The sequence below is a fragment of the Hetaerina americana genome, unplaced genomic scaffold (genome assembly GCF_022747635.1).
Source record: "Hetaerina americana unplaced genomic scaffold, ioHetAmer1.1.p SCAF_8, whole genome shotgun sequence".
Taxonomy (NCBI): Eukaryota; Metazoa; Arthropoda; class Insecta; order Odonata; family Calopterygidae; genus Hetaerina; species Hetaerina americana.
In genome coordinates, this window is record NW_027287427.1 from 44,953,114 (window position 1) to 44,977,717 (window position 24,604).

Sequence of the window (24,604 nt, forward strand, 5' to 3'; positions counted from 1 at the left end):
AAATATTTGATATTTATATATATTTTTGATCAAGTTTGACGTTATGGATACTGTTATGACCATGGTTATCAACAGACGTGGGTCATGTGGACTATTTTGTTTTCGATCTGGTAATACAAATAAACAAGTTGGGGGTCACCTGCTATATATGTAATCGAATACATATGTATACACATGTAACCATATAGCTGACGGCATTAAGGGGAGTCTTAGGCGAACTAAGCTGCAGTATTGTCAGCCGGTTCGTTTGAAGAAATGAATTGTTAGATGAAACTTTAAGAATTTATCAGTGATATGTTATTTTATTAGTCGCGACCTAACGTTTTAAATTATGGCGGTGAACGAGAAATTCTCCAAAAGAAAACTTACCGCAAAAGTGTTCGAAGATGATGTCCAAGCGTTGACATCAAAAGCTGAGGATTGGAATCTGACTGACGCCCAAATAAATGAAATTATTGAAGAATCTCTTCGAATATTGGAAAACGAAACAAATGCAAACGTTGATTCCACTTCAAGAACATATCGGTTTATTCGTCGATTTTACTCATTGATAACATCATTTTCAATGCAGATTTTCAATCTTTTATGGTGGGCCTTCATAACAGCCAGCATACTCTACTGTATTCTCGCTTGCCATAACCCTACCCAGAAACTTGTCACTCGACATATTCAGGATTATATTTACCCATTTATGCGAACGTTCAGACTTATGACATTGCCACTCCTGAAGTTTTATCCTTCTCTTGTTGGTAAGAAAAACGTAATTGTAACTAATTTGTGTGTTTCATTCGTATTAAGTGTTAATAGTTAATGTGAAATACCCTTTTCAAGATTGGCATGAAGAACAATGCCTTGTGAGAAACCCTTTCTACAAGGTACAGAATTTGGATTGCTGGCCTTGCGAGCAGGTTAGAAGTGTCCTGGATCTTTCTGGTTTGAAGAACTTTACGGAATATTACCATCACAGTGGAATACCCTTTGTGGTCAAGGTGATTATTTAGTGAGATTCAAGTGGTCATGTACAGTGATTGTTCCTTGCGGATGAATTTTATATTAATCTTCAAATTGTCCTACTGTGTACAAAATAAATTTATTAGCCTACCTAGGGTTGCACCCAAGGGTAAGTTTTGGGAATGGAACTACTATATTTCCCAGTGAACCGTTTTGTATGCCATGATGGTAGGAAACTAACATTTTGCCGACGGTTTAAAGGATAACAGCACATATAAATGGTACATTACCAAATAAAATAGTTTAATTAAGAGGGTAAACATGCCAACCCATTGTGTTGTATTAATACACTAAAGAAAAAGGTAAAATTTTCTTTAATAATGAAGAACTGTAATTTCAACATATAAAGTATGTCTCCTCTTTGGTATGTTTTTTGGCAAAGTACCCAAGGGATTTTTTGAAGTCATTAAACATGTAAATATATATATATATATATATATATATATATTTTTATTTTGAGAGTTTCAGAAATTTCATTTTTCAGTAATGGCTTATTTGTCCGCGCTGTAACTATGATCTCATTTTCAGGATGCCGTGGACACAGAGTGTACTCTTGAGAGACTTCAGGGGCTGTTTGTGGAAAACCGAGATGTATTCTTGAGGGATGCTCCAAGTATATATTCAACTCTGCCCTGGTTGAATGACCTTGCTACTCTTTTGGACCCTAACAGTCCCAGTGCATTCAACGTTTCACAGTATCCGGAAATGCATGTTGCATGGTAAGACTGTCATTAAAATTTTAGTAGATAAAAATTGCATGCATTTTGCAGGTTTCTGCTGAAGTTCTTGCGTGGCTGCAATTATATCTAAACAAAATTCCCAGGGAATTTATATTGCAATTTATTTAAAGATGCTTAAGTTTTTAACTGAGGCTTCTCTCATGCATGCAAAGTGAACTTTTGACTAGAGTTTGGCATAAGCCGTTTTGAGATTTCACTCTTAAAAAGATGGAGTTTGACTTGAGAGGAGTGTAAAGTGAATACGAATGAGAATTTGATTTAACCTGTCTTAGGGCTGCTCAGCTTTCTAGGCCCATCCAAGATGACATTATTATAATAGTATGGTTCTATTTATAAAATTAAAGCCAGCCTATCCAAGTTTCACAACCCAGTTTCCTGGGAATAATATTAGTCTGGTAGCCTAAGTCATTTTCTTAGGTATGCCGTAGAGTTAGTTGGTTATACCATATTATGATTATGTGAAAAATATTTCATGTATTAGGTAGTATTTGATTGAACCCAAATTTTCACATTCAAGCATTGATTGCAAAACAATATTTGATGTGTAAACATCTGACTAATATGCCTTGTGTTTTGTTAAAGTTATATTTAACCTCTTGGGAAAATTTTCTGAAAAATATATTTAGGTGTGCTTCATATAACCTTGTTTCACCTTTATATTTACTTGAACCTACCTTTTAGCTAAATATTAAAAAACATATTTGGTTGGATTCACAACTAGCAGTCCTGCATTATCCAGTTGTTTTTCCTTTAATATTTAAAAATATAGCAGTGTGTACCATTACTTCTAAGTAACTATAACTTGAGTTCAGCAGGGGATTCACCTTCTGCTTAATATATGCTGAAGTAGTTTGAAGGTTAAATAGCCAATGGCATTTTGCAAATTAGGTTACATTGAAAGTATTTGTAATTAAATTCATTGAATTATTTCGTTTGCCCTTTATATTATGTTAGTGGTTAAGTGGGAGAAGAGACTCCATATTCTCAATCTCACCCCAAAATGAAGACTACTGCATAACTTTCTTATGGCAAAGAGCCTTCTTTTTCTCTGCTATTCTCGTTTGTATCCCCCACTTGTTCAAGTGTGTTATCTCTTAGTCTTGTTTGTACATTTTCTTCCTTCATTTTCCTGCTAACTATAACCGTAGTGTCATAGAGATATTTACTTAATAATATAATTGTGGTCTTTTTACCAATTCAGGAAAATCAACAGGATATCAGCTGCAAGAGCATTACGTGAGGCTTTTCCTAGACCATATTTTGTTCCCAATGGCACTGAAGTCGCCATACAAAGATTTATTTTCATTAATGGTGCAGAATCACCATCGCATGCCTTGGTAAGTTTATATTTTTATATTAACATAATTATGAAGTGTCGTGAACCAAGATGGTCAAAGTATTAGGGACAAGAAGACAAATTGCGTTAGTCAAAGAAGCTTTTCGGAAGAAGTTGATGACAGGGATGAGTAAGCATCTTAAGAGGACGCTCATTACAACTTTGATATGGAATGTGGTTTTGTATGGAGAGGAAACGGGGTCCCTGAATTAAGGTGATAGTCATAGATTGGACGCTTTTGAAATGTGGATGCGGAGAAGGTTTGAAATGGTGAAATGGGCAGAACGAAAAACAAATGAAGTTGTAGTCATGGTGAGAGAAGAGGGGATTTTTGGGAGAAATTCGAAGGGGGAAGGCAGTAAAGATGAATGGAGGACATTGTAATTGGTGATGGAATATTGAAGGCTCTGATAGAGGAGAGAACGTCAGGCAAACAAGGGAGAAATAGAATAGGCATATTGAATGGAATGGAGAGGGGAAGTTTGCGGAATTAAAGAGGGACTTACTGTAGTGTCCTATTTCAGGTTGTATTTTGTTAGGAGAGGCAAGTTATGTTTTACCATTTTATGTTATTACAGTCTTTGTCCACCCAAAACCCCTAACCTTAACCGGTAGAATACGAACAATAATATTGAACAATTGTTTTGCATTACAGCCCATGACCGATTTTGCCAATGTTTGGGTCTTGGCTGGAGGGGATGGAGAGCGGTTGATTTCACTGTGGCCTGCATCACAGTGCTCTCATGCATGCACTCCCACATCCATTGTGCTTCAACCAGGACACATATGTAAGTTATAAGAATGGTGCTTTGTTTCGGTGAGGTTAATTGGATTCAAGTCCAGTCATAGTCACACCTTAACCTCAATTTAAATTTACATGCTGTATCTTTTGGAGTAAAAATTTAATAATTATCCAGGAAAAGGCTGTGATTTGACGAGAAAAACTCAAAAAATTCAAAACTATTCTCTTTACTTTCTATGATTAAAAAAAGGTTAATTTGCAATGCATAATTTTCACACGCTGCTGCACTTAGTCCTTGATGACCTTTACCCTTGCTTATCAAACCGACCCTCGAGTTGAAAGCTGGTGGTAAATTACATTCCTGCTTGAAGTAAACTTATTATAATGAAATATTATCACAATGATATATTAAGATCATCTCAATGCAAATTCATCCCGAGCTGGCTACCATACTCACCCAAAGAAAGATGTGACAAATGTGTTTCAGATTTTCAATTCTCATTCTTAAGAATTTCTTCATCTTTTTTTCTTCTTTCATACTTTTTAGTGTTCTACAACTGGCAGTTTTGGAGGCCCAGGAGTTTGCCTGTGCATGGGAGCAAAGGCATGTCTGTCTTACTCTTGGGGTCATTTTACTAGATATAGCTGGAAAAAGTGACTGAAAATAAATTATGTATTTATTTCAAAGCTCTTTTATCATAGAACATTTTTGTGTCTAAAAAATTATTTATTCAATGTTTTTTCTATGCAGAGACACTGTATAATTAAGTTTTATTAATTAGTCTTTCTGAAAGCACATTTCATGACCTACCCACTATGATTTATTTTAAAATCACAATTACTGATGTTGTTCTATGTATTGTGCAACAGGTTTTACTTGTATAAATAAGTATATTATTTATGACAAAATGAGCACATATTAATGACTGTTAAATTGTGATTAATTATATTCTTGAACTTAATTTTTCTAATGTTTCAAGCTCACTTTTCATTTGTGAAATATGAATTTCACTTAATTACACATGATGATTCTATGTAAAATGTATTTTAGCATCATATTAAAGTGAAATAAAAGCTTTGTGCACAGAAGTAGTTCCTTGCTAGTTACTCTCTGCCAACACTAATAAAACTACTGGATCCTTGGTAATGACTAAATATGGAGAAAATCCACCCGGCATTATTTTTCACCCAATCATCTTCATGACAAATTTTTAAATACCCAATTAAATTGTGCATAATATTCAACAGTTAGTAATTGATGGCAAATTGTATTTCAATGATAAAAAGAAATGTAAAACATGTTTTTCATTAATGTTTGATGTTGTAGTTATCTGGGTAGTCATTCCCCAAATAATTTTCAGACCACATTTGCCATTTTTTTCTTAAATACTGTGACTTTTTATCTCACTAATGTTTTTTATTTGACTATTATTCCAATGATTGTAAAAAAGAAAATAATATTGCATTTTTGTACAAGAAGAGATGAAACTAAGTAAGGCCGTGGGGGTGGATAACATTCCCGCAGAACTATTGAAATGTTTAGGAAAATGTGGGAGGAAGAGGCAATATGGGCTGACTCGTAGTATTTATGAGAAAGGAATCTGGCCGGAAGACTTTGAGAGATCAGTTTTGGTTCCTATTCCGAAAAAGGTAAAGGCCACGTCATGTAAGGACTACAGGACAATAAGTTTGATACCCCACGCAACTAAAGTTGTTCTTAGGATCATAAACAAAAGGATAGAGAGTAGGGCAAATGATTACTTAGGGGATGATCAGTTTGGGTTTAGGAAGGGGAGAGGTACGCGTGATGCCATTGCAGTAATGAGATTATTAATCGAGAGGAATATAGAACACAACCAGGAGGTACTTGCATGTTTAGTAGATTTCAAAAAAGCTTATGATAGAGTGAACTGGGAAAAACTAATGAGTATATTGCAGAAAATAGGAATGGATTGGAGGGAAAGGGGGCTAATATGCAACCTGTACATGTCTCAGACTGCTCAGGTGCGGGTGAGAAACAGGGAGTCAGGATGGGCAGTGTTAGGAAAAGGTGTAAGGCAGGGCTGCCCATTATCACCGTTGCTGTTCAACCTGTATGCAGAGGAAATGATCAAAGAGACATGGGAAGAACTCGAGGTAGGAATGAAAGTGGGCGGGGAATTCGTAAAATCAGTTAGGTTTGCTGATGACCAAGCTTTAGTTTGTCAGTCAGCCAAGGGGCTGCAAGCATTGCTTAGTGAATTGGAAATTCAGTGCGACAGGTATGGGATGAGAATCAATATTAATAAAACTAAGGTTATACGATTTTCTAAAAAGAAAAAGACTAAGCTAAACATTAAAATAGGAGGGCAAAAACTAGAGCAGGTAGAACAGTTTACGTATCTCAGAAGTGTTTTGGACCAACACGGTCAAAGTAGTATGGACATAAGGAGAAGAATTGCGCTAGGCAAGGAGGCTTTCACAAGGAGGAGGGAGTTGATGACAGGGTCGTTGAGTAAGGATATTAAGAAGAGACTCATAAAAACTTTGATATGAAGCGTATGTATGTACGGCGCAGAAACGTGGTCATTGAAGCAGGAGGATGGACGTAGACTGGAGGCTTTTGAAATAAGGGTGTGGAGAAGAATGGAGAAGGTGAAATGGACAGAGAAGAAAACAAATTAGGAAGTACTTAGTATGGTGGGCAAGGACAGGGGTTTGTTGGGAGAAATCCTATGGAGGCAGGAAAAGTGGATGAAGGGGGTTTTGACCGGCAGTGGGATGTTGAAGGCTGTAATAGAGGGGAGAATGTTAGGCAAACAAAGAAAGGGAAGGAACAGGATAGGGATGTTGGACGGGATGAAGAAAGTACTCAGATCTGAAGAGGGACCTGATGCAGAGTAGGATGTTGTGTTTTGCTAGGGGTCACAAATTATTAACTTAGTAATTATGTCCATCCAAAAACCTACCTTATCCGGTAGATTACCGAATAATAATTTGTACAAGACAATAATTTGCTCTTCCACATCAAAAGGTTTCTATGTGACTTGTGTGAATTTTTTTAAGATTGAATTATTTATCAGAAAAAATTCACCTGCTGAAAAGTGATACTCATTAGAACATATTGTAGGCTGGTAAAGTGAGACATAATGATTTTAATAATACCTTGGAAGAAATTTCCTCAGAAAACCAGCCTTTTTTTGAGATGTGTGACCGTTGGTCAGCTTCAACAAGGATATATTCTTTTCTTTGAGAAATGGATATTTTTTGTGTACTTTTTTATTTCCACTTGTTGATAAACTCGTATAGTAATATAAACTTAAAGTTTGACAGGTTATGAAAGAAATGTCCACATTGCATGCAAAGCATAAAAATTTCTGATAAGCCATTCCCACAGGGCCTGAAGAAACAGTGAAATGAATTAATGAACAAATGGAACACAAATGGGGGATGTAGACAATGTTGTGTAACATCAAGTGGTATAGTGGTAGAGGTGAGCTCAAGTTCTCCTACATTTTTCTAATTTATTATTTACACCTTAAAGTGAGACTTCTATGACCAGTCATCACAATCTCTCTGTAAGTGCACCATTTCTCACAATTTTAACACCATGTTTTGATTGTCACATCAGGGCAAGGTGGTTGGCGTCATTTGTGATAGGTGGGTAATTCAGTAGAGGTGGAGTATTTGGGGAATAAGATATGAATGGGGTCAGAGAAACTTGACATTGTCATTAGCCTACTCTTCATGAAAGTTGCCCAGAGATCCAAATTTTAATGCCCCACCCAATAGATGGCATACTCCACTTTAAGTGCTATCCTCCCCAAGTAGGGATTGGGAATCATCTGAAATCAATTGTACACAACCATTGTTGACCTTGGGAATGGGAAAACAGTGCACTAGCTACTGCAGTAACCCATTCCCATATGGAATGATCCCAAAAAAACATTACTTGAGATTGCAGAATTAATAACACAAATAGAATTGGAACATAACTGCAAAGGCACTTGGAGATTTATAGCATATTTATAACACTAACTGCAAGTACTTGGCAAAAATTATTTACTCAAATCATATTGAGGGGTATAATTACTTTCCCCTATTTTCCTCCATTCACTTGACTAAATTGAGTCTGCCTGAAAATTTTTTACAATTACTAATTTGTATTGCTTCAAAGCATGTGCAAAGGATGCATAAATTTATCTATTCTGCATTTGCTGGACATCAGTTTTATAATTGAAAAAGTGAAACTTAACAAATAATTTAAGAAACTAAATCTCATCTTCATGATATCACGTAGTCAGAGAGTGATTAGGAGATCAAAAAAACACATTCATTCATTAAAATTTTTTATGGCTAATAATTGGAATGAAGGAATGCACACCACGAGTGGAGGACATCATTGTGCATGGAATAAATAATAACTTAGGCAGTAATAAATAAGGCTCTTAAGAGGTAGAGCAATAACTATGTCATTCAGAGTTAAGTAACAAACTCTGCAACATGTCATAGACATGGTTGTCACTTTAGACACAACAACTGCATGCGCTTCAGATACTCTAAGTCCATTGTATGGAGCATCAAAAAAAAAAATTTCCACCCAGCCAAACAGCACAGTAGATAAAGTCAACTTTTGCCTAGTTTCAACATTTTACATAAAATATCTATTCAGTCAGTTTACATAAAATATCCCTCGCATTACACCTTGAGGCCAAAATTTTCAAAAATCCCCCCACTGCTGCTAAGTCACTGCCTTACTTAGTTGATGCACATGTAATTTAAGCTTCAAAGTCATTGGAAGCACAATGTTTTCGCCCAAAGATTTACAATTTTTAATACACTGACTGTTTCTCAAATGTTGGCTCCCAATAGCATAGCTGCAATAGAAATACATTAACAATATGAAAAATCATCAAATTTTAAATATCCAATAAGTAAAATCATCACTTGGTAAAGTCTACTTAAACCTTCCTTAAGTTTACCTAAACTCTTCGGTAAAACAATCAATTGTAAATCCCGATGAAATTATAACATGATGACCTATGAGTTTAAAGAATTAAAATCAACATTTCTAAGTTACAAAAAACATGATACCATATTTTCACCAAGTTGCAGCTCTACTAGATAAATGTTTTTCATAAGCCAAGCCCTGCATTGCAAGTGTTAATGATTACATTTCTTGGCCTAAGATAGCATATTGGTCCCATCCGAAGCTTAATTTTAAGTCCTTATTCTTATTCACAAAAAAAACAAATGAATATCTCAATAATCTCCAATCACACAACAAAATACAAAAAAACTTTCAACAAAACCAATTTCTCTGAATGAATATTCATTCCAAAGTCATTGAGTGAAGTAACTGAACAACAATGACAAACATTCTTCCAACAAATTTCATTCAAACTTCTCTCTCAGTCTATTCTTCAGGAAAACTGGTACCAAAGAGAGTATTGCAAACAGCCCTATCAGGGCCACGGAAGTGAACGAGAAGGTATCCCCCGAAGAGGTCAGCTGATGAAGTGTAGTGCCAGCTTGGATGGCTACAAAAGAAGGTGGAGCCACACCTGTCCAAGGAGAAGAACCAATCAATAAATATGGCTTTTAGGTAAGGCGCCACAACAGAACTCATAGGGCTATGCATCCTTACAAAGTGCAGCAGTAAAGAGATCAGAGAACCACACCCTAACTTACAACGAGCTTGCCGTTAAAACAGATTTCCACATTGCTAAAAGTTACTATACTTCAAAAGTATACATGAACATTTTGCTCTCATGGATAAAGGTTAAATGAAGAAGAGACGAAAAGATGGATGAAAAAACAAAAAGTTCCGCAGCTGACACATTCCAAACCAATTTTTCCCACAATTTCATTCTGATACAGAGTCAATCAATTGACAATTTTGTTATTTTTAAGAACAAAGCACATTCATAAGAGTTAATGCACTAAAAATGTGGGGGATCGCGATGGTGCGGGGCTAACGTACTGGCTTCCCACCCAGAGGGCCCAGGTTCAAATCCCAGCGGTGTTGCAATATTTTTCAGAGGTATCTCGATCCCTACTTGAGGTGCTTTGTGGAGGGCACTTTGAGTGAGTATGCCGTCCGTCGGATGGGACGCTACACTGCCGACCCCTTGGCGCCTTTCGTAAAGAGTAGGCTAATGCCGACGCCGGGTTTCTCTCCACCCTTCATCCTTTCCTGTCCATCTCCTATGGTGCAAATGACCTCAGCTGTCGGTCACCTCCCCAAAATACTACTACTAAACATGCAATCTGATGGTACTTACTATTATATTAAAAATATTTGGAGAATGTGGAATTAGCATCAGATTCTGCTACTCAGGTATGTTGCTGACATCCAATTTGAATTGGATTATACAACTATGCCATTATTTTTATTATTTCCTCAATGGAACTCATTATTAACTCAGTTTGACTAGATCATTGGTCATATGAAATAATCAGTTTTTTATAAAATTAGAGTTGCATCCTTTTTAATGCCTATGAAAGGCTCTCTGAGTTGGCTAAAAACATTCTTATCTAACAGACAACAGAAGGTTGTCTTTTACAGAGATGGAAATATTTTTATCTCATCTCCATTCCAGGTGACTAAAAGAGTACCTTGGGGGTCTGTGCTAGTCCAGATACTTTTTAAAATATTTACTGATGATCTGCCCATAAATTTAATGGTTAGCTACAATAATTGTGTCATGTATGCTGATGATGTGAGCACCATGAATTACTATAATTCGTTGAATAACTTACTGCATTCTGGTGAAGAGAGGATAAAGGCCATGTATGACAGGTGTAAATTAATTGCATGGTCCTTAATTATGATTCAACACAAATGATGTTGTTTTCTCCAAGGCAGTATGTCTCTAGTAATTTTGACAAACAAAGTAAGATTTGTGATATCACAGTGGTGGAAAATGTAAAATTTTTAGGGCCGACCAAAATCTTAAGTGGGATGAACATATCTCCCGGGTAGTACAATATGTAAGAAGATTAATTCAGTTTAAAACCAGATATCAGTTTAAAAACACACCGTAAGCTTATGCCCTAAAAATTCTATATTATGGTTGTTTTACTCTGAAACTTCTTACTGAATTGTAATCTGGGGAACACCACCCTCATTAAATCAAGTATTTTTATTTCATAAAAAAATAATAAAACTCATATGAAATCAAACTTAATGTGCACACTGCCGACCTCTTTTTAGATACCTGGAAAAATTAACTGTACCTTGTGTATATTTCTATCATGCAGTGACTTTGCCAAAAACGTTTTGTGACATGCAAAAACTACTGAAAAATACTGTGCAAAAGAAAAGCTCAGAATGTGATTCCTTTCGATTTGTGCATTTCAGAGAAATGAGTCTGTGTTATATTTTATGAAGCTTTCACTAATGGCAAGAATTCATACTTGGAAAACAAAATGAAAAATCTAGTAATAATTTTTCAAAGTATGCCTCATTCCAAATAATTGTTTGAAACGGAAATGTTGTTTTTCACGTCATAAATCAACTTGAAGGTTTGGAAATTTAATTTGTTGAATAGTAACAAAATGTTTCTTAAAATTTCAATGCCTGCACAATAGATAGTAACATATATCATACCATAGTATTGCATGAATAATTACTGCTGTTGTACTCAGTAATAAGAAACTCTGGTATCCATTAATTAGCATAACACTACATTAATCTGAACAAGTACATGTGCTCTCGGAGGAATTATGCTACCACTTAAAATCAACTCCAAAAAGCTATTTCCTTTTGTTTAAAGTTATAATTCAGCCAAAAATTAGTTAGGCATAAACGTAATCATCATTTAGGCTTACCAACAAACGTCCCAACCCAAAATGGTATCACAGGAACATCAATGACAGGTGCAGAGATATTTATAAACCAATTAGGAAGGAATGGAGTAATCCTTAAAAATATCATGTAGTTTAAGATGTGACCCCTGTGCCTCTCCACCTGGAAATATAAAATAACACACCAATTAATGTATGCAAATTGAAAGTAATTTATATGGCAAATATTTACAATTGCAAATCATGTATGCAAAATACAAATAATTTACACAGCTTAAATATATGTTGCCGATTTAGTATCGTAATATATCTTGCACAGGTACATAAAATGAGAGCATTTATATAAAAGTAAATATAAAAATGGAGGAAGAGATATTGAAATGGTCAATTGGACTCAATCATTCTTCCAAAGATAAATTTCGTGTTTAGCCTTGTACACTTACCAGGAAGTTAGAATTAAGTAGTTTATCATGATATTTCCAGATTAATGTATCAGAATATGACACTATTTATTTTCTGAGAAAAGATCAAAAAAGTTGAAATCGAACTTGTAAATTCCTAAGAAAATGGGTCAAGAGGACAACATTACTTTTGAACAAGATTAATTTATAAGTGCCAAAACACCCAAAGAGGACCGCTACAATAATTTATTCCTTTAAAAAAGGGTTTAAAATGAACACACAATAATGGCAAAGAAATGCCATTCGATTGCATCCCCTTAAGTTGAATTAACTATCACTTCAGACTTACTACAAGTAAAATCCAATTAAAAAGCTCTTGTAGCTTCCTTATAAAGAGACTTACTAAAGCAATATGCAGTACATGTACCGATACATATTGGCCTGCATTTTGCAGAATGCAATATAAAATGTTTATCATAACAACAGCTTCAATAGTACTCGTAAATTAACTTTAACCTTTGACAGCACAATGTTTTGAGACTACAACATGCACAATTCTTTTTTGAAACTTACAGTATCTGCCCACTGCTTTATCTTCTGCGGGAAGTATTTCCAGACTATTGGCCTCCCCACAAGCATTGACAAAAGGTAGCAAAATGTGGCCCCTGTCGCTGAACAGAAACAAACCAACAGGAGAGCTAATGGGAACGGAAACAAGAACCCAGATAGTATGGAAAGGGATATGGAACCTGGGATGGCAAAAGTCTGGAGACTTTCATTAAGTTAAGGAATATACTGTAACAAAGACAAGACTCCCTTAAATGTAAAGGTCATGCATCCACCATTAGCAGAGGTTGCTAAAACTGTTACTCTCCGGTCAGAAACGATTTTTTTACAGTTAAATTACAGTTAAATTACAGTTGGAATGTGGAGAACTCTCTGCTCTTCACTGCCTTCAACTTGTTTACGATACATGGTGTCAGACAAAAATGATACTGATCCCATACCTCTTGAAAATATATGCTACATTGAACTTCGCACCCATTACCTCTAAATATTTTGCAGGGCACAGGAATAATAAAAATTACATAGGTTTAAATGCATTGGGATCACCATCAGTTAAAAAAGTTTTACTTGAGGCTGGAAAAACATTACAAGCAAAGTTGTATTCAAAATTGGGATTTATAAAGGTTTCCACTTGCAGAAATAATTTACCACTGACCGCCACCCTAGCCACCATAAAAATTATTTCAGAAGTCATTGCTTCCCTTAAACCTCATTAATTAACTATAACTTTGTCCATTTATTTAACTGTTTTTGATTTATTTCTTGCTATCAGTCTTGAATTTTCACACAAAATAGTAACATACATTTAAATTTAAGGTCATCAGTATGCCTAGGGAGGCAACAAGCAGATAAACGTATTGCATATTTGAGTCAACTTATGTCAAATGAAAAATAACTAGAATGCACTATGGACGCACAATTTTCAGTAAATTCGTGTCCAAAGCTAATTAATGCCAAAAGTTCTCAGTTTATCAGTGGTTTCACTTAAGGGTGAGACACTCACAATGTACCCACAAAATCAAAAATTGGAAAAGGATACAATAAATATGACACAAATACTGCAACCAGAACTTCATAAAAATACTTGTCCTTATATCGATACAAAACTTGTCCGAGTAGTTTAGCATCTACTATGTCTCTAGGAACTTTAATATGACTTTTTTCCTCCCTGTCCAAATAGAAAAGAACGTTGCGTTTACACATTTTTTATCTATTTTACATTTGATTTCTACAATCAGTCGAATGAGATGATTAAATTACTTACTCTTCAAGTTCAGGAAACCTTGTGTACAGATACAAAAGCGACAACAATGATAATACAAAGACACCTCCCAACACAAAAATAGCATATTTGGTATTTCCTTTTTCTGGTTTGTCCACCCTCTGCTTCAGTGATTCTGTAAAATTAATCGGTCTTAAGGTTATCACATTAAGGAAATAGTAACATGCATTTTTTTTAGGAGAGATGGAGGTATGTCATCAACTTCTATCGCCAAGTAATTGTAAAGCTGTTACGCAACTCTACATTGACAAACACACTGGAGATCGATTCAATTCACTCGTTAGTTTCCTTTTCAAAGCTCCTATTTTCAACCACGAGATATGATTGTTGAATCATTTTTCAATTGAAGCCACATGCAAGGTAAATCAAGCTGCATATGATAACCCGGCGCTTATTAGACAACACTCGAGCAATGCAAATGATTTATACACACATTTTGTGAAATCAGGCTCTTGATAGCACTATTAAGGCTGATTTTACTACATAAAAACGTTCAAATTTGAATATTTTAATTATGTAATACAGCACTTTATTCACCATTGCCGAGTGAAACTGTTATTTACATACCTGAACACGTTCGAGCCTCCTCCATGACCAAGAGTTTCTATAAAAACAAGTGACGAATGAATCTTGAAATAAGCTCGAATTTAATGTTATTGTTCAGCGCGGAGTGCGGAGAGTGAAAAATACATAGGATTAATAAACATTTCTCAAATGTTGTTATTTTTCGTTAAATATCTAATCACACGTCGTAATTAGGGGATTATTGATAATTTTTAATGTTCAATAGAAAAAACATCCATTCATATTGAGAGAAAGAATGGTAGGTAAGAAATGGTTTGCTGTTTCAAGTCTAAATCATGTAAATCTTTCGATATTAATGAATTTTGCCTAAAACTATTGAATATTTTGGTAAAATCCTTGCATATAACGATACTGGCAGTTTTTCTCTGAAATAATTGTTCCATGGTCACTCGTCATTCTCATTTTTAAATTTAATTTTTACCCCTGAGATAACTATAGCAAGAAGTGCACTCTGCATTATAACTTACGTTTTGAGTCATGCTACTAAAATTCAAAATGCTGTTAGCGAAATTCATTATTCTTGAGGTCTTTGACTTACGATTCTTGATAGCTTCCAATCTTCAAATAAAAAGACCAGTTATCTTGGGGACCTCGGCCGTGGTCATCCTTGATAAGAACATTAAAGGCATATATAAATTTAAATTGCCTTATAAACAGCTTTAGTTTCCTTATCTCTTTTTTCTGAATATAAAATTGAAGCTTCAAATATTCATTAGCTTCGCAGTGAGGCATGTCATCGACCTTAATGGAAATAAAATCCGCGTATTTATGAATGCATTTATGCACATTTAGTCTCTAGCTGATGGATTCTGTGATTCATTCCAATGGCGCAGAAGTAAAATTGCAGCAATGATTCCTTTTCCCCTCGCTGACGAGCTTGATGGCAGTTTATACGGAACTTAATGTCGGCTGACTCGAAGGTCGCCGATATGAAAGCCCGCCTTGCAAGGTGCGTATATATAGGAACCAACCTACTGAAGTATCAACCTATTCATAGCTTCATGCTTAATTAATATAAACCCTTCTTTTCACATCCTAATGTGCATGTGAAAATTTGTTTGTTTTTCATTTAGTTCTGTTGGCATAATTTACTTATTGAACGTAAAACGACGATGATTATTACCTACCAACATTTTGTCTCAATGCTAATGCTCATGTTATCAGTCGCTGTTACTCCGATTGGATACATTTTCCTGGATTGCCTTGGCTGATGCCTTCTGTGCTAGAATGAGACAAACTAGTTGTCTTATAAATATGAGGTAGTCCGTCGTTTAAGTTTTTAGATGGACATGCATAGGCTGAACTATTTAATATTTACTCGCTACTCCGAATTCAACTTTGCCTCATTTTGTTCTGGTGTGAATAATATCAAATCCTCATTCGAGGGGCAAAAAAGCGAAAAGGAAAAGTTCATGTGCCAATAGCCAAGCGAAGTTTTCGTGGTAGATGCGAATACTACCAGTGAAGGATCTATGGCAGAGAGCATGGAGTCGATTTAGTGTTCAGAATTTTCCACTGGCGGTGCAGAGAAAATAACTACCCTTCTCTCGCGATGATGCGTGAATTTCACACGTTGTTGAGCTGAGAACAACCCGAGCTCCATCCCAAACTTTTCACAAGCACTATCCCAAACTTTTCACAGTCCTCGGCTGGAAGGTAGTTATTGAGGAAGACGATCGAGAGCTGAGATTTCCTTGTATTTCTATATACTTCGTGTTGATTATTATACCTTTTTGGTTTTAATGATCCGCCGGGATCGATCTCCGATCTCTGACACTATTCTTTTTAATTCACCGTTTCTCATTTGGCTATCAATCACTCTATCTCTCAGCCTCTTTCAGCATCCAACTTCTGTGCTAAGTTTTGATAGATGTCATTATTTTCTGTTCTGTACAAATTACTCGCATGTTTCTTGGATGGCACACTGCGCGCGAATGTTTTCGAATGCTGCTCCTGAATATGTTACTATTTCTTCGACCAAAATAACTACCATTTTGCGAAGCACGATGAACTCGATCTTTCCTGCTCTTGACAACCGGTGAGACACTTTCCTTCGATTCTAAATTGGTTCTGAGGTAAGTGAAATGATTTATTAACCGTTGCTATGGTGTTAAAGTGACATCGGATGTTGGTCAAACGGGAATTGTAATGGATAAACGTGTAAGCAGTTGATAATTGCCATCAATGGCATTTCTAACTGATAAATGGAATAAAACATGCTGTAAATGTTCACATTTCGTTTTAAGCCAACTCATTATCTTCCCATTATCACTACATTTTTATCCCTCCCCAATTTTGGCGTAGAATTGGTATTAACAAAATACTTGAGAATGATATAGGCTAACGAAACTTAGGTCGGTTAACTCTTAAAATACGATGTTCTCACTATATACATTACCATAATTGTTCATTCTATTTTCACGCATGTTATAAAATTTCATCAAGTGACGCCAGACGTAGTATCTTACATGAAAAGGGGACACTTTTTCATTTGAAATAAAAACGTTGCATATTTAATTGAAATGTGAGTATTCAGATAAAAAATTGTAAATTGTCTTGAGTGGACGGAAGAAGAAAAAAACGATCATCCATTTGGTAGCAATAATATGCTTCGTCTAACAAAGTCAAACAGACCTTGAAAGGTAAATAGATACAACCCAAGGCACAATTGATTAAAATTAGCACTACAGAGTCGATGCATGCTCAACATGGAATATCTTCAACTATCTTTTTAGCTTCTATAATACAGAAATTTCCTTCCAGCTTTAGAGGAAGATGGGTAGTAAACTCGTACATATGTAAAACGTGGACCATTTTTGTTATTATTAAATCTTTTGCAGTGCGCATCATGGCTATCGCATATAGCATGGGAATGGTTTTGAACTGATTCTTTGGGAAAATACTTCCCTTTCCTTGACATATGAGGAGCATTGCAGAACATAAATACCGAGTGAAGTATAAATGTTTAAGGATCTGATAAAGGGTTTGGCGTGTTCTACAATGGAAACTCCAGCAATTGGTTGAACAGCCTGCTTTTGTGAAGAGAAAACTTTCGCAGTATGATTTAATTCAAATCTATACATTTTCGTTTTTTAAATAAGGGAAACATCGTTAATATTTATTTTATTATTCATTTATAATTGTAATGGCCGCAAAATTACAGTTATATATGTTGTTTTTTATTTACATAATAATCTCTTCGTTCTAGCCTTCAAACTGAAAATTCTGGTCTATCTAATTTTCATTTCATATTGCACGGTTGCTTCATCGGTTTATTGATTCTCTATAAAATATAATGCTATTTCAAATTTTATCTTGGATCAGATTGGAATTTATTAGAAACTTGCCAGGGGTTCTACTTTTCAACGAAACCCAAAAACTTAGTACCCCATTTCGAAATCGAGGAGTGTTCTAGTTCTGCCGTCATTTTCTTTGCCGAAAGTTGAGCCATCATCCATGACAATCCGTTAAGATGAATACAGTTAAGTGAGGAAACCATCTGGCGACTAATTTCTGGTCATAGTCATTCTTTCTCGGTGGATGAGTGATATAATTTGCTCGGAATGTCCCAGTAAATTATCCATTTTGTCCATTGGCCTGAAAAACATGAAATGGAAGGAGAAATGTTGGAATTTTTCGGGAATAAAAAATTCAAGGAATGCCTTCGCATCACCTGGAAATTTTTCATAAAATTTCGCAGTGGTCAACTCGAATGCTGGTTTGATAAGTTAGGGAAGAGCCTACCTTTTAATAAGCCCTACGGTGGATGGCATTAACACATCAATAGCATAGGAAGCTCTTGTACCACCTGTGGTTTCTCAAGAAGAACTGCTCCAGGAAAAATCAGAACGTTTAGGTGAAAATATATTTGTCAAAAGTCACTGAGAATCGAACCCTTGTCCTCAGTGCAATTAGTGAAACGGTCTATTCCGCCCAAATATGCTATTCCTACCCATTCCTCGCTTGCTCAGCATTCTCTGCTCAATCGCAATCTTCAACGTTCCTTTGCTATTTCATATTCTCTGAATCAACTTTCCTCCCCTCTTTTCGATTTCTTCCGACATCCCTCTTTCCTTCTCTACCATGTCTAGTCTTTCGTTTGTTTTTCTTTCTGTCCATTTTTTCATTATTCTCCTCATCCACATCTCAAAATCCTTCTTTCTATGTTTCTACTCTGGTCAAAACTCCGTAGTCATTGATGGAAAATCTCATGAATCTCCAAGATCTACGAATTATAACTCAAGGATATACTTCAGTATTAGCCTCCGTGATTCCTTTCTTCACTTCGAAAATCTGAAATGATGAAATATTACATGCTACTATCTATTTTTCGTTCCACATCATTACATCAATCTTTCATTAGTTTATTAAAAGGTTGTATTACAAATATACCGGAGCAAATATTCGCGGTACCTTCAAATCAAGGAGAGTTGTAATTTTGCGATGCTGCAATGGCTTTTTGCGCTAACTAACTCTCTTTTTCTTTCAGTAGGAAATCCTCATGATTATTTTCATGGCAGTTTTACCCAATAACACAATTTTTTCTCAGTGTCAACCTTTTCTCTAACTTATTTTTCGTACGTTGTGTAACAGTTTCCAAGGATCCAATTTCTTTTGAGTTTCACTATGATAAATGCATTGCACTAAATATGTTCATATATAAATTAGAGTTAAATATTATAATTACTGGGAACCAGTACACAATAATAAATATGGAACCAACAATAACATTTGGAAAATTGAACTAGAGAAAAAACTGAACGAAAACCAAATTGATCTGAAGAGAGAAACGTAGCTCAGAGTAATCAAATGAAAGAAATACAGGTATAGGCATAAAGGAAGACGAAAAAACGTCTCTATGTACGTAAACCTCGAGTTGGCGTGGGCTCCATCTGTGGGGAAAGGTTTTTGTTGGATGCATAGACTATCTACTGCTACAAATCTATACTCCCACCACGAACCGAAAAAATATAACATCGTGCATAAAAATGAGCAGACTTCTGGCTGAGATGACTGACTTAGAAAAATTCTGACATTCTTCACTCTCTCGCAGTCTACAAGATTCCATTACCAACCAAAACACCCTGAATTTCTCTCAACATCCCTCTCTCCTCCCCAACCAGGTTTATTACTTCGTTTGTTTTTCTTTCTGTCATCTTCTCCTTCCTCCATCTTTCTCCACACCCACACCTCAAAAACTCTCACACCTACATCTCTTGCCTCAATAACCAAGTTTCCGAGCTATGTAAATCTACGCAAAGTTTTCTGCATCAAAGTTTTGATCAACCTTTTTCTTACATCTCAAATTAAGATTCTCACCATCAACCCCCTTCTCAATTTAAAATATTCTTAACTTAAAATGAGTCTTCCCTTCATTCATCATCTTCGGTTAAAAAACTTCGTGGTTAGGCAATTGTTTCACCTGCTCTAGTTTATGCCTTCCTATTTTAATGTTTAACTAAACTTTCATCATATGAGAAGTTAATTCCTTTTGTTTTATTCAAATTAATTCTGTTGTCGTACCCTATACGCTCTGTGACATGGCCCGCATTGATTTCTATCCGTTTGCCTACTGGAAGCAAAAGATTCCCAAATCTGGAATCCTCTGCTACTACCAACTGTCGTTCTTACCTTCAGTTTTCCCCATATCATCCGTCTGTATTGATGGTGACAACAGATAAAATCGATTACCTTAAACCACTGGGGACCACTGCAAAACCCTGAATTTCCGATAGGAGAAATTCACCGCAGGCTGCCTATAAAGTAGGATACAACATACTTTACACAAGTTTTTATGACCGTAAGCCTTTCGCTGGAGTGAACTTACCTATTTGTCTCTTCGGTGAGCTGTGGACGAACTTTCTCCAATAAATAACTCTGTCAAAATAAATTAATGACATTTTTTCATTAAATAAACAATAGTAAAGATAGCAGGTAAAAAAACGTCATTCCGTTTTTTTCTTTTAATAATAATAACACAGTTCCATACAAAAAGATAGCATTTAATTATTTTAAATAGCAAGCATTTCTTTATTTCGCTCACTCCTCACATTTTGTGGTTGTAATACAATATTCATCACAAACAGGGGGCTCACACACCGAACATGACTTTCGAGTTTTGCGACGTTTTTTGAATTAGCTCTGGAGACAAACACGGCATGTACCAGTAATCTTTTTCCTTCCGGTTGAATCTAACTGTGCATGAGGTTTCCCGGCTGTTGGCTGCGCTCGTGGATTTATGGCTCGACCCACAAAACTTTCAATCGTCACTTTTGTTACGAAATGCCTCAAGATTTGTACATTATTTGAACGAATTGCAACGGAGGGAGTACACAGCTCTCTGTCCAGTCGCCAATAAACTAATCGTCGTTCATAAGTTTTTTTCGAGATCAATTTATTATTCTCATAAAAAAGAATATATGCTGCAAGGAAGGCGATGTATGAGAATATCGTAGAAAAGTGCTCGAAGCCACCTGCGAGTTGATCTTTTTTTAGTATAAATACCAAGCATCGTGTCCACTCCAGCTTTTAACCAGTAAGAAAATTAGATAATTTTGAGTTTTTTCTTTGCACCATCACCAATCTTTACTTCCTGATGCATTGGTGATAGTATAATTACTCTTGTTTTTTTTGGCACACAACTGCACATGGTTACTTTTTCATGAAAGCCAAAACAGTAGATAATTCTTTTCGTGTTTTCGATGCAACCATTGTGTGTGTCGATGCTCAAGGGATGCACTTTGAAGAATATTGAGGAATTGTAGCAATATCTGAAATAAATCTATTTTCCAAAACTTTTCCCCATACTTTTTATGAAAACCATGTATATATGTGTAATAGCTGCAAAATAAATGCCTGTCTAATGGCTGTTTAATTTACGGTAGAAATTTAGGTGCCACTACTGTGGGATTATCAGCGTAGAACATCAGTTCACTTTGTCGACAGGAAGCAGTGCACAACACAAGAAGAGTGGATATTTTCGAGAAATAAATTGTTAAGTTGGGCTCATCGTATCACCCTGACTTTCTTTTCGAACTTCCGCTCTTGCATGCTCAAAGGATTTCTACAGGAGACAAAACATATATCAACTACCCTACGTTTTAGCCATGGTGATCAAGGATAACCACATTTTTTTTGTTCATAAACAATGGATGAAGTTATCCAGTAATATACAAGTACGTAAGATTCCCATTGAAACCTCTGCCTTCCCCTTAAGGATTCGCAATGAAATGGCAAACTCTCTTCCACCACATATTCCTTACATAATTCAAGATCAACCCCTAAAGAGGAGGTAATCGAGGAGTCTTCTTGTTAAAAAGAGGAGAGATAGCATGAGGAATAGAAAAAAAGAATTGATTATAAAGGAATTTGGGTTGAATACGCTAATTAAAGACAAGTATGAAGATGTAGATCCGCCCTGGTTTGGTCATGGCGAGAGAATAGATGATTGTTCAATTGCCAAACAGATATACGTATGAGGGTAGAGTGAATGGTTTCAGAGGTAGGAGTAAATCTAGAAATTCGTGGATGAATGATATCAAAGAGACCTTCAGGATGAGGGATATTATAAGCCCTAGGAGGAGAAGATAAAGCAATAAACGATGCATAAATGCATATAGATTGTACGGATTTCAGATTTTAGGAAATTTTGATAATTGGTGTGGACTAGGGGAGGATGTTTTGTAGATGATAAAGTAAACGTTTTATTCAAATCGAGTCTCAATACTCGTGAGAACAAACTGGATATTCGCATAATAAACTAGGTTTTACACAACCCTTGTCTATTGTTCTTTTTAAAGACACATTTGGAGCTTATGAAGACGTTGCAAAACCGGTGGCTGTATAAATCGATAATTAGAAAAGTTTAGTTAAACCTAGAAGTAGAAGGGAAAAAACTAGAGCATGTGCTAGAGTTCATTAATTTGGGTATTATTTTACGTGAAAAGAGGCACAGGAGACAGGATAATAATGAGAATAACTTCAGGATAATTGCGATAGCAACAGAGGCATTCACAAAAAGACAATTTACGACAGATGTACTAGTTAAAGAGGTAAATACAAGATTAATATGGAGCATAATACCGCTTTATGGATGTGAAAATTCGTCTATGAGGCAAGAGAATGAGAGTAGATTCGAAGTGGAAATGGAAAAAAATAAACTCGACAGATAGAAAGACAAACGTTGTGGTTATATATAGGATAGGCGAAGAGAGGAAGCTGCTCGAGGAAATCAGAAAAATACTGAGGCAAGGGTGGAGAAAACATTGAGAGGCTGTGATAAAAAGGAGGAAGTTGGGTAAGCAATGTAGACGAAGGCAGAGAGTAGGCTTTATAGGCAGCATAAAGGTATGCTGAAGTTATGAAGAAGGAAAAAATTTTAGTCACACAAGCGGAAGTCCTTCTGATATGTATTAGAATAATGTACAGGGTCCGTCCATTATACAGTATAACTGTACTAGGTAGAATACACGTACGTTGAATGAATTTCTCATTTGGAAAATTTGACTATTGTGCTATTGAAAAATGAAAGAAAAAGCCTCTTTGAAGGACAGTATTTCTAGGAAAAGTCGTTTAAATGAGCAAAAATAATTCAAGCAGTAGTCCTGTGAGTTACACTTCACTAATAGTGAAGTTAATTCGGAAAGAGTGCCTGCTGCGATCGTAAGCACCGTAATCGTTTTTAAAGGTTTATGGATTGATGTATTAAACGTAAAGAGAATGCCGATTCTACTCTAAATTAAATTCTATTGGGCAATGAAGCTGGGTTTCAGCGTCAAATTCGGACAAATTTGCGCGCACAAATAATCACATCTACATTGCTCCTGGAATTGCATCGACGCAGGTAAAGTGTCGCTGCACCGATAAAACACTTTCTATTGACAAATATATTTCGTGAAAAAATATTTCAAACTGTTGTTTTTATAACGTTCTTTCAACGCAAATGAAATGTGGAAGTGGAACCGAATCCGTCATGAGGTATTGCACATATATTAGCAAATCAGCGATTCCGAATCATATTTGTAACCATGATCGACAGTCGAAAATAAGGTGTAAAAAAGCAAGATTCAAAGGTGAGAATGACCAAATATTTATGACAGTCATCTTATGGCACCTGCAAAGGCCAATCTTTTAACTGGGTATTTTTCTTTCTTCTGCCGTGACAGAAAAGTGCTCAGAGAAAAACTGTTTTACTTCAAAACATCTGGAGTCCAATCAAAAGCGTCGAAGAAAGAGATCTTAATTAATGACACTTTTGATATCTCCGCGAGCACCATGATTCAAAAAATCACCGTTTTCCGGAGTTTACTGTGAATTTATGTCCTTCCATTTCTTTTGCGATGAGCATATGAATGCTGTGGGAGCATTTTTCTTCCTAAGCGCATGCATTGGAAGGCCCAGAAGTACCCGGCCTGACCTAGAGGCGGCGGAAGTTGTTTGAAAATTATCACTGTATTAGAAAGTATGCAATCTATAAAGCATACATTTCAAGTTTGAAGACGCCACGTTGTTTAGTATTTGTTTAGCAGCCATAAATAGTGAACGTTTTCAGCGAATTCGTGAAAATGGAGAAAATTGGCCATTGTTATGTGATGCAATGCTTTTATTTGAAAGGCCTCAGCCCAACCAATATAAAAGCTGAACTGGATTCTACTATGGGTGAGTCTACTCCTTCGTTTACAGCAGTAAAATATTGGGTAGCAGAGTTTAAATGAGGCCGTACGAGCTGTCAAGACGAGCATCGTAATGGTCGACCAAATGAGGTGACAACTCCAGAAACGGTGAAGAAAATCCACAAAGTGATACTGGATGATCGTTGACTTAAGTGCACAAGCTAGCAGACATAGTAGGCATTTCAAAAAGTGCGGTACATCGCATATTGGCTGAAACGTTGGACACGAGAAAGCTGTGTGCAAGATGGAAGCTGCATTTGCTCACACTCGAGCAAAACCAGTGTCGTGAAGATGTTTCAATTGAGTGTTTAGCAAAGTTTCACAGCAACAAAGCAGAATTTTTGCACCGTTTCATAGCCATGGATGAACCATGGGGCCATTACTTCACACCTGAGACAAAAGAACAATCAAAACAATGGATTCAAAAGGGAGAACCGCCTCCGAAGAAGACGAAGACCGTTTCATCTGCAGGCAAGGTCAT

The 24,604-nt window shown here is 35.9% G+C and overlaps 2 protein-coding genes across 2 annotated transcripts; one reads left to right on the forward strand and one right to left on the reverse strand.

Moving 5' to 3' along the window:
• The first annotated feature begins 83 nt into the window (after positions 1-83).
• On the forward strand, positions 84-4,847 carry LOC139697725 (uncharacterized). The gene is made up of 6 exons (XM_071596549.1): positions 84-749; positions 832-989; positions 1,540-1,730; positions 2,953-3,088; positions 3,743-3,875; positions 4,377-4,847. The coding sequence occupies exons 1-6, from the start codon at positions 332-334 to the stop codon at positions 4,466-4,468; spliced, it is 1,128 nt and encodes a 375-aa protein (XP_071452650.1). The 5' UTR covers positions 84-331; the 3' UTR covers positions 4,469-4,847.
• A 3,297-nt stretch (positions 4,848-8,144) lies between these two features.
• On the reverse strand, positions 8,145-14,461 carry LOC139697588 (transmembrane protein 41B-like). Its single transcript, XM_071596359.1, has 6 exons — positions 14,435-14,461; positions 13,850-13,982; positions 13,625-13,753; positions 12,592-12,790; positions 11,642-11,780; positions 8,145-9,372 (listed from the first exon to the last, which is right to left on the reverse strand). The coding sequence occupies exons 1-6, from the start codon at positions 14,457-14,459 to the stop codon at positions 9,203-9,205; spliced, it is 795 nt and encodes a 264-aa protein (XP_071452460.1). The 5' UTR covers positions 14,460-14,461; the 3' UTR covers positions 8,145-9,202.
• Between the last annotated feature and the right edge of the window lie 10,143 nt (positions 14,462-24,604).